The sequence below is a fragment of the Salvelinus fontinalis genome, chromosome 23 (assembly GCF_029448725.1).
Source record: "Salvelinus fontinalis isolate EN_2023a chromosome 23, ASM2944872v1, whole genome shotgun sequence".
NCBI classification, from domain to species: domain Eukaryota; kingdom Metazoa; phylum Chordata; class Actinopteri; order Salmoniformes; family Salmonidae; genus Salvelinus; species Salvelinus fontinalis.
The window spans coordinates 9,924,150-9,935,613 of NC_074687.1; the positions used below are offsets into that span (position 1 = coordinate 9,924,150).

At 41.0% G+C, this 11,464-nt stretch overlaps 1 protein-coding gene across 4 annotated transcripts in view; it reads left to right on the forward strand.

Annotated features, from left to right (window-relative positions):
• The window catches only part of LOC129820832 (anion exchange protein 3-like), a 71,471-nt gene extending 60,448 nt beyond the window's left edge, over window positions 1-11,023 (forward strand). For all 4 annotated transcript variants that reach the window (XM_055877844.1, XM_055877845.1, XM_055877847.1 and 1 more), the window contains 4 exons: window positions 1,604-1,857; window positions 3,457-3,626; window positions 4,433-4,606; window positions 7,993-11,023. In XM_055877844.1, the coding sequence (XP_055733819.1) occupies window positions 1,604-1,857; window positions 3,457-3,626; window positions 4,433-4,606; window positions 7,993-8,073 (679 nt within the window). In that variant the 3' untranslated portion in view covers window positions 8,074-11,023. The remainder of the gene's footprint in view (window positions 1-1,603; window positions 1,858-3,456; window positions 3,627-4,432; window positions 4,607-7,992) is intronic.
• Window positions 11,024-11,464: the final 441 nt, after the last annotated feature.

Sequence of the window (11,464 nt, forward strand, 5' to 3'; positions counted from 1 at the left end):
ATTTCCAAATGTCACCTTTTCCAAGAATATCCGTGCTGTCCATGCATTCAGCACATGACCACTCGCACTGCAGCATTGCTCTGCCTACTAAGCAAAAACTAGTAACATAATAAACTTTAAATTAAAATATGCTATTCCGGATGAATGGGCAATAGAAACGTATAATGGTGCATGTGACTTCAATGAACTGAATGATGAGGAGGGGGAAGACGGTGATTGAATTTAGACCAAAAGTTTAATGATGATGAAGAATTGTGGATGTTGTGGGCGGTCTAATTATTTTATTATAAAAGGCTGGAAAAAAGTGTTAAATTTCCCCTCAATGAGTCAAATCAGACACTAAGTACAACACAATGTGTGTAGTTCACAATGGCAAGCCCAACCAAACGAATGAACCCACTGACAGCATTGTAAATGCTGCAGAATTTCGTTGAGTTGGAGTTGGAGTCGGATGAAGGATCAGATATTGATCTTGAAATCGACATTGCTGATGAAGAGTCTTCATCAGGCACTGCCTCGTAACCGCTTCAGAGAGACCGTGCCACGTAACCGCTTCAGAGAGACCCTGCCACGTAACCTCTTCAGAGAGACCCTGCCACCTAACCTCTTCAGAGAGACCCTGCCACCTAACCTCTTCAGAGACCCTGCCACCTAACCTCTTCAGAGAGACCCTGCCACCTAACCTCTTCAGAGAGACCCTGCCACCTAACCTCTTCAGAGAGACCCTGCCACCTAACCTCTTCAGAGAGACCCTGCCACCTAACCTCTTCAGAATATTTATTCATACAATTCATCCTTTACAATTGTTCATGCACTGATTCTTTTGTTTTGAAATACAGCAAATCACTTCACCTGGCTGGTTAAGTTATTATTATCTTTTTTCATTTCTACTTTGTCAGAAGAATCTGTAACTGGACTTTATTTATTTCTATATCTCTATTACTAATCAAATATACAAATAAAGTTGATCAAATAGATTACACTGTAATGTTTTTATTGTAACGGAAACTAAAATAGGCCAACTTTTTTTATCGAGGACTTTGTAGAATTGTAAAAAAAAAAGATCCTTGACTTTTAGTGTTAACCAACAGACATCTGATCCATCTCTTGAATTAACCAATCAGATTGTAGTAAAGTGAAGAGGAAAGACGTTACACAATTACGATCTTCATATCACAGGCACAGAACCAGATACTCTGTGTAACGATAACCAACAAATAACAACATGACAATAGGGCTTCTTTCTACCTGTGGTGTCCTGGAACACATAAAGGATATGTGCTGTGCATTTTCTTGTGTGTATGTGAACATGCTGACGTTTGTGTATGTGATTTTGCACTTATAGTGTGTGTGTGTGTGTGTGTGTGTGTGTGTGTGTGTGTGTGTGTGTGTGTGTGTGTGTGTGTGTGTGTGTGTGTGTGTGTGTGTGTGTGTGTGTGTGTGTGTGTGTGTGTGTGTGTGTGTGTGTGTGTGTGTGTGATTTTGCAGACATATCTGTGTGTGTATGATTTTGCACTAATGTGTTTCTGTATGTGTGTGTGTACAGGAGTGTCTATTTACACCTCCCTTACACCTCCCTTACCCCCCTCTCCCCCCATCCCAGACTCATCGTCAGCAAGAAGGAACGTCGCCTGGTCAAGGGCTCTGGCTTCCACCTTGACCTGCTGCTCATCGTCACGCTGGGCGCCATGTGCCCTCTGTTAGGCCTGCCCTGGCTCACCGCGGCCACGGTGCGCTCTGTCACGCACGTCAACGCCCTTACTGTCATGAGCAAGGCCACAGCGCCCGGCGAGAAGCCCGTGATCCAGGAGGTGAAGGAGCAGCGGTTGACAGGCCTTGTAGTCGCCGTGCTCGTGGGTGAGCAGGATGCTGTTGTTCTAGAAAGGGTTGGATTGGATATCTAGGTCCTGGGGTGGTTGTTGTGATGTGAAGGAAGGTGTTCCTCATAGTATATAGTGGTCCATTCTGAGGTGTCTTTGAATCAGGACTCGGGAAAGCAAACCAAGAAATAGGAAAATAAACAGACAATGAGTTGACAGTGACTTCAGTCTGGTTGTAGATATGTTATTTATCTGTGTATAACAATGCTTCCTCTGGTTGTAGAGGTGTTATTTATCTGTGTATAACAAGGCTTCCTCTGGTTGTAGAGGTGTTATTTATCTGTGTATAACAAGGCTTCCTCTGGTTGTAGAGGTGTTATTTATCTGTGTATAACAAGGCTTCCTCTCGTTGTAGATGTGTTATTTATCTGTGTATAACAAGGCTTCCTCTGGTTGTAGAGGTGTTATTTATCTGTGTATAACAAGGCTTCCTCTGGTTGTAGAGGTGTTATTTATCTGTGTATAACAAGGCTTCCTCTGGTTGTAGAGGTGTTATTTATCTGTGTATAACAAGGCTTCCTCTCGTTGTAGATGTGTTATTTATCTGTGTATAACAAGGCTTCCTCTCGTTGTAGAGGTGTTATTTATCTGTGTATAACAAGGCTTCCTCTGGTTGTAGAGGTGTTATTTATCTGTGTATAACAAGGCTTCCTCTGGTTGTAGAGGTGTTATTTATCTGTGTATAACAAGGCTTCCTCTGGTTGTTGATGTGTTATTTATCTGTGTATAACAAGGCTTCCTCTGGTTGTAGAGGTGTTATTTATCTGTGTATAACAAGGCTTCCTCTGGTTGTAGAGGTGTTATTTATCTGTGTATAACAAGGCTTCCTCTGTGATTAAAACTAACAAACCTTGTATTTATGTTCCTGTTTGCTGTTCCACCTGAACAAAAAGCTTGTCAATTTTTTGTTATGGATTAACATTTAGTTCTGGCTTAACATTTAGTCTGTACTTAACCTTTAGTTTTAGCTTAGTATTTAGTTCTGGGTTAACATTTAGTTCTGGTTAACATTTAGTTCTGGTTAACATTTTGTTCTGGTTAACATTTTGTTCTGGTTAACATTTAGTCTGTACTTAACCTTTAGTTTTAGCTTAGTATTTAGTTCTGGGTTAACATTTAGTTCTGGTTAACATTTTGTTCTGGTTAACATTTAGTTCTGGCTTAACATTTAGTCTGTACTTAACCTTTAGTTTTAGCTTAGTATTTAGTTCTGGGTTAACATTTAGTTCTGGTTAACATTTAGTTCTGGTTAACATTTAGTTCTGGTTAACATTTAGTTCTGGTTAACATTTTGTTCTGGTTAACATTTCATTTTGTTTAACATTTAGTTATGTTTTAAGATCTAATTCTGGATTAGCATTTAGTTTTGGATTAACATTTTGTTTTGGATTAACATTTAGTTGTGATTTAACATTTAGTCCTCGCTTAACATTTACTTGTGGCTTAACATTTACTTGTGGTTAACATTTAGTTCTGGTTTAACATTAGTCTTGGGTTAACCGAGATTGACTACCCTACAGATCCCTAGGCAACCTAGATGTCACACATTGTACCTTTCACCTTTGACGTTCCATAGGCATGTCCCTCGTGATGACAGATGTGCTTCGTCACATTCCGCTGGCCGTGTTGTTCGGTATCTTCCTCTACATGGGCGTCACGTCAATCACCGGCATCCAGCTCTACGAGCGCATCACTCTCATGTTCACGCCAGCCAAGCACCACCCCGACCACATATATGTGACCAAGGTGAGCCCTTTACCAGAATATCATGGAGAGTCTAACCACATATACTGTACGTGACCAAGGTGTTCCCTCTACCAGAATTTGATGATCAGTTTCTGTTATAGATGTCTGGTTTCTATTCCTGGTCTGTTTGTGATTTTATTGAGATTGTGTGTGTGGACTTAATTTGAAATAAAATTTAAGAAATATATAAAAATCAATAACAATATGATGAAGCCCCAATACATTGATCTAATGTCACTTTTGTGATCAATGTAAGTAAAAGACTAGAGGAGATCCACCCAGTAGATGGAGCTCAATCCATCTAATTCTATATAACAAATTCCATACGCAGGGTAACAACTATTTTTTGTCTGTCTGTCTGTGTGTGTGTGTGTGTGTGTGTGTGTGTGTGTGTGTGTGTGTGTGTGTGTGTGTGTGTGTGTGTGTGTGTGTGTGTGTGTGTGTGTGTGTGTGTGTGTGTCTGGCATGTCAATTGTCCTGCCCAGAACATTATCCCTAAACAAATGATTTCCAAACACTGTTAATTGGCAATAAAGTATGGCATCAATACAATTCGTAACACTGTACTTAAATCATGCAGGTATAATACATTACGAGGCAGTTATAATGGATTGTAAGGCTTGTCATAAGCATGTATAACCCCATAATTTTGTGTGTGTGTGTGTGTGTGTGTGTGTGTGTGTGTGTGTGTGTGTGTGTGTGTGTGTGTGTGTGTGTGTGTGTGTGTGTGTGTGTGTGTGTGTGTGTGTGTGTGTGTGTGTGTGTGTGTGTGTGTGTGTGTGTGTGTGTGTGTGTGTGTGCTGCAGGTGAAGACGTGGCGTATGAACATGTTCACCATCATCCAGCTGGCCTGCATCATGTTGCTGTGGGTGGTCAAGTCCACCGTGGTCTCGCTCGCCTTCCCCTTCATCCTCATCATGACCGTGCCGCTCCGCCGCCTCATCCTCTCCCGGATCTTTGAGGAGCGTGAGCTCCAAGCGGTAGGTGGAGATTCCTGGAATTATCCGAATTCTGGCCCAATCATCTGGTCTGGGCAACAATGGGTCACACATTAGAAGTAGTAGCATGGCCCTGCCTACACCTAAAGACTTACTTTTTAAATTAGATAAGCAAAAAATATTCCACTTTATTTGGAACAGCAAGCCAGACAAAATTAAACAGCCCTATTTATATAATGAATATGAATTTGGAGGGCAGAAATTATGAAATATTAAAACATTGGACCTCTCAATAAAGGCTTCAGTCATTCAAAAGCTATACTTAAATCCGAAATGGTTCACTAGCCCACTGGTTCTCAACTCTGGTCCTGGGATCCAAAGGGGGCACGTTTCTGTTTTTGCCCTAGCACTACAAAGCTGATTCAAATGATCAACTCATCAAAAGGCTTTAATGATTTGAATCAGGTGTGTAGTGCTAGGGCAAAAACAAAAATATGCCCCCTTTGGGTCCCCAGGACCAGGATTGAGAACCACTGCTAGCAGATTAGTAAGAGTGGCTCACCCCGTGTTCAAGAATGGCCTTTTTCCCTTTATTCAGATTACAACCTCTCACTTTCGGTTGTTTGACAACTAAATCATCTCCAAAATATAGCTATTTTTAAAACAAGCCATAGAAAGCTGGTTGAAATGTCAGTTTAATCCACCAGAAAAGACAGAACAAATATTAGATAAAATATTATGGTTAAACTCAAATTAACAAATTGGTAAAAATATATATAAAAATTACTTGAGGAAAAAAAATAAAATCAGCATAATCTTTGTAAATGATGTCATAAATAGGACTGGTGGAGATATGTCAGACATGCAGCTAGCAAAAGTATATGGAAATGTCTGCTCTACTCAAAATTACATGCAACTGAATGCAGCATTACCTCAAAAATGGAGGAGAAGTGGAAAGGGAAGAAGGTAAGGAATGTATATGTCGGCCCTGCATTAAAGACCAAAATTGTTTTAAGTAAAAAAGTAGACCAGTTTAATTTAAGGACACAAAAATTGTCAGCTTGCAAAATAGTTGGAGGAGATTTTCAATGTACCGATTCCATGACACATGGTTTATGAACTGATACACAAAACGACACCGGATTAAGAAATTCTTGCAGCCAATATAATGTCATATACATGAACAAAAAATATAAGCGCATTCAACAATTTCAACGATTTTACTGCGTTACAGTTCATATAAGGAAATCAGTCAATTGAAATAAATTAATTTGGCCTTGATCTATGGATTTCACATGATTGGGCAGGGGCACAGCCATGGGTGGGCTTGGGAGGGCTTAGGCCCACCCACTCACCCACTGGGGAGCCAGGCCCAGCCAATCAGAATGATTTTTTTCCCCACAAAAGGTCTTTATTACAGACAGAAATATTCCTAATTTTCATCAGCTGTCTTAGACGATCCCGCAGGTGAAGAAGCCAGATGTGGAGGTCCTGAGATGGCGTAGTTACACATGGTCTGCGGTTGTGAGGCCGGGTGGACGGACTGCCAAAATCTCTAAAATGTCGTTGGAGGTTGCTTATGGTAAAGAAACGAACATTCAATTCTCTGGCAACTGCTCTGGTGGACATACCTGTAGTCAGCATGCCAATTGTACGCTCCCTCACAACTTGAGTGGCCACCTTAAAACGGCACATTTTAGAGTGGCCTTTTATTGTCCCCAGCACAAGCTGCACCTGTGTACTAATCATGCTGTTTAATCAGCTTTTTGATATGTCACACCTGTCACATGGATGGATTTTCTTGGCAAAGGAGAAATGCTCACTAACGTGGACTTAAACAAATTTGTGCACAAATTTGTGCACATTTGAGAGAAATGATCTTTTTGTGTGTATGGAAAATTTCTGTGATCTTATATTTCAGCTCACAAAACATTGGACCAACACTTTAGATGTTGCGTTTATATTTTTGTTCAGTGTATATGGGGGAAACAACCATCCCAGCTTTAAATCAAAACTGGATGGTGTTCAGAGATAGATGGCAGGGGTTAAGGGTAGCTGAAGGCTGGGACTGGATGGTCTTCAGAGATAGATGGGAGGGGTTGAGGGTAGCTGAAGGCTGGGACTGGATGGTCTTCAGAGATAGATGGGAGGGGTTGAGGGTAGCTGAAGGCTGGGACTGGATGGTCTTCAGAGATAGATGGGAGGGGTTGGGGGTAGCTGAAGGCTGGGACTGGATGGTGTTCAGAGAAAGATGGGAGGGGTTGGGGGTAGCTGAAGGCTGGGACTGGATGGTCTTCAGAGATAGATGGGAGGGGTTGGGGGTAGCTGAAGGCTGGGACTGGATGGTGTTCAGAGATAGATGGGAGGGGTTAAGGGTAGCTGAAGGCTGGGACTGGATGGTGTTCAGAGATAGATGGGAGGGGTTGGGGGTAGCTGAAGGCTGGGACTGGATGGTCTTCAGAGATAGATGGGAGAGGTTGAGGGGAGCTGAAGGATGGGACTGGATGGTCTTCAGAGATAGATGGGAGGGGTTGAGGGTAGCTGAAGGCTGGGACTGGATGGTGTTCAGAGATAGATGGGAGGGGTTGAGGGTAGCTGAAGGCTGGGACTGGATGGTCTTCAGAGATAGATGGGAGGGGTGTGGGGTAGCTGAAGGATGGGACTGGATGGTCTTCAGAGATAGATGGGAGGGGTTGAGGGTAGCTGAAGGCTGGGACTGGATGGTCTTCAGAGATAGATGGGAGGGGTGTGGGGTAGCTGAAGGCTGGGACTAAAAACAAACAAAAGATAACTAATGTAAAATATACTGTCCATAAAATGTATATAGTGTAGCATGTATAAAATGGAAGTAGAAGCCTAAATATTGTTGTCCATTAGTTAACTCCAATTAGGGAGGGGTGGTAGGGTTAGGGTAAAATAATAAAAAAGGAAAGTATTATACATAATATATATATTTACAATAACAGCAAAAATATATATGGGGGGGATTGGAACTGATGCAGACAAATACATTGATGGATGCTACAATCTGTCTCCATTAAAGCTGGTCTACACCCCTAATTAAAAATAAAAAGTTGTAGCATGAAATGCACTGTATTCTCAGTGAATTTTAGTTTGTTTGTGAAAGGTACACAACTACAGTACTGTAGTATTTCATTTGACTATTCAAACATAATCAGCTTTCTGTTAAAATATTTATGTCCTTGAAATCAAGGCTCCACACCTCATTATCTAAATGACAACAACTTGAGAACGGACTTTGTCAAAACACAGAGGATAATGGTGTGTGTGTGTGGTGTGTGTGGTGTGTTTCACTCTATTGGCCCAATGCATCAAGACACAAATCTAATGAATCAAGATGATGATGACATCCCAACCCTCACCCTCACCCTCTCCCTCAACCTCTCCCTCACTCTCATCCTCTACAGCTCGACGGGGAAGACGAGTCATCCCCCAACTTTGACGAGGATGGTCAGGACGAGTATAACGAGATTCACATGCTTGTGTAGACACGTGACACGGGGAGGCCCAATAGGCTTTCACTGTCTCCCAACACTAACCAATTACGAGCAAGCTTCTTTGGAAGGCAAACCTTATTAGGTCTGGGTAGCTGTGTTTTTCAACCCCCCCCCCCCAGATGTGCTGAGGGTAGAATATTTGTCCAACAGAGAAACATTATTATGTATACATATATATATTATATGCGTATATTACTGTGTACATATACATTCAAATCTGTCTCCTCTTTGATCTAAAAATGCTGTAAAGGAATAACCGCATTGTTATGATTTGTTTCTGTTTGTCCTGCTCCAACTATATATTTTTTCTCTCAGACGGTCAGTAACAACTCTACTGCCATACTGTGACAGAGTGGGTGAGGAATCCTAAAGTGTGTGACGCGGACAATGCACCATTTCAACACAGACCAATCATTTAAAAAGGCTCCTCCCTACACAAACTCTGAACATGGGTTCCTCCCATTTGCTTTAACGGTCACGCTCACGACAGATTCCAGGCGTACGTGTAATGTCGACAACCCCAAGGATTCCAGTAGGTTGGTTTCCTCTCCCAGTGTTGGAGTCCCATATTTTTGGGGCACCGGTGGGATGAACACTGGTTGTACGACACCCTCACATGTTTCACCAGGAGCCAATACTCCACTGCCTCCTCAGCGTAACTGCCTTCCCCCTCTTCTTCATACTGTAGGCATTATCAGTGCAGTTTGATGACGTCGCTAACCAAACAGTATGACGTTCCCTTTTATTTGTTTTTAGTTGTTTGCTACTCGCAAGGACACGTTCACCTTTGACCTTTGCGATTCACCTGCACTGCCACACCAGTTCCCTGGTCCAAGAACAGAAGAATCATTGGATGAGACCTCTCAGGGCATTTCCACTGAAACGAAGATGCTCTGAGGACTGCTTGTGTGTTGGAGCTGTTTTTCTTTATGAGGTATATTCGGCGTTACATGCCAGTCCAATGATGTCACTGTGGATGTATATGTGAACACATTGTGATCTGCTGACCTTGAATACGTTTCAATTGTTTCTTTAGTACTTCTGACCATATGAATGAAATGTTATCCTACCTATTTATTTACATGTTGTTTTAGTTGCCAAAATTCTATGAAGCCATATTGACATATGGGATTCTTTCTTAATGTCTGTTTGTTCAATTAATAACTTTATTTGAAACCTTTGTCACAGTCACTGGAATTATGCCACAGTTATCAAAATCACTGTATAGCACCACTGCCATTGTGTACTTACATGTTCTGAGGGCAACTGTTGGATATGAAGGGTACTGAAGCTTCATACGAACCTAACCCTTGAACTGCAAATAGATCTTTGACCATTAGTTTGTTGTTCCTGTTGTGAACACAAATCAGTCATGACATTTTAAAATGTTTTTCAAGTTATACACAGTTAGTTCAGAAGGGATTCTATACAACTTAGCATTTGTTTAACATGTACAGTCTCTGGAATGGACTCTTTACCCCAAGGTTCAGAGTTATACCCCACACAGAATGGCTTTGTGTTTAAAATGTACGTTTTCATGAGCTGTGTTGCAGAACCATTTTTGACTCTGGTTGTATTAATGCTAAATGCTAGGATTGGAGACTTATTGAATGCAGATTGTGTATGGACAACCTACTTAGCCCCACACCATGTGAGACTTATTGAATGTATAGGCCTACCCAATGGGCACACACTGGTTGAGACAACGTTGTTTGACGTTGAATCAACGTGGAATAGACGTTGTATTGCGGTCATTGGGACAGAGAAAGACCGACACTCAAAAAAAAGTCCTCAGTCAAGAATTGGAATTGTGGTTTTTATTCCAAAGAATAATAAGGGTTGATCTGTCAGTATTGTCTGAGTGTTGGAACAGGGAACATGAACATTGAATTGTTATGGAGCAAAGGGAAAAAAGGCCTGGCATGTTAGACGTTGGGAATCCACAATGTTTCGTCACCTGATACCTCCATGCTAGCACAGACCAGACCACCCACCCAAAATCTAGGAATATAGCCTTGTTATTTTTGAAACGACGCTACCTAGACCTCTCGCTTGATTGAAAGTCTCCGGGCACATTTTTTTCCCCCTCGTGATTGGATGTCTAGGACAAGGAATGTTTTTGTTGTCTGTACATTATGCACACTTGTGAAGGCTATTAATTAATAAGTAGACAATCAGAAATGTACTCCTGTATAGCTTTATGTATCTACTGTCATCAGGAATATGATAGAACCGCTAACCCTGTGGCGACATCCTATTGTATAATGAGCTCGTTTTTCCCCAGTCCTTTTTTGTACTGCATATTCATTTGAATTAATGAGTCATTCTAAACTTGTTTGCGCCATGTAATAAATATGACGTTATAAAGGTGAAGATCCCCTTTAAATAGTTATTATTCTCTTTAGAATTGTCTAAGCGTCAGGTCAGTGATTATTTAAAGGGGAATTTTACTTTAATTGAGTGTCTTGAGGCATTGAAAAGATGTCCTGCAGGCCACTTGTAATGAAGCACTTATGACATACTATTTATGCTTCAGTACAGGACAATGACTTTAGTTTGAATGGTTTTTACATGCTATACTTGTGTGTTAAAATCAGCATGAGGTCATGTCACACACAAATATAGTGACACACACATAAACATATTGCCACACTCAAACAGAGCTATAACTCGTTCTGCTCTGAAAACGATACCTGACTGTAATGACGAAGTGTGGTTTGTCAGTCTGAGAATCTATTTTTAATGTGAGTTTATTTTATGGTAAATTATTAATTACTTTAGCATTAGCAATACTGAAATATACTTGTGTTATGTGGATACTTGAATAGCAATTCAGCCTGCTGTTATTGTGAAGGGGTTTTCAAACTATGGTAAAACAAATTATTTTTTTGGTCTGAAAATAAATATTTATTATGTGTTTCAAATAAATCTATCAACTCTTTATTCAATTCTCAATTCTCACTATTAGCACCATAGTTTAATATATGGGTGTGCAGTGGTGATATGTCACGTGTGGTAGGTGGGGTGGAGCCCTACCAATATCCAGGAGATTTGCATTAAATTCTGTTATTGCATGTCACAACAATATAGGATAACAGTTAGCAACCATAACCTTTTATTATATAAAAAAAAATGCTTGATTTTATAAAGCATAAGTGGTCACGTTCCCATTGTATTGTTGTTTTCGTCAGTTTTCGTTGAGTAAGGCAGCTCCAAAATTCCGCTATTTCAGCCTCCTTCTGTGCTTTCTGTGTTGGAGGGGCAGACAGAAAAAGTACAGAGTGTAGGCGTCGTTGATCTTGTCTGTTTGCGCGTTATTGGCTCAGGGTGTTGTCACTCATGGGGACACTACATCACAGGTGCTGCGGTCATGTAGTGTGGG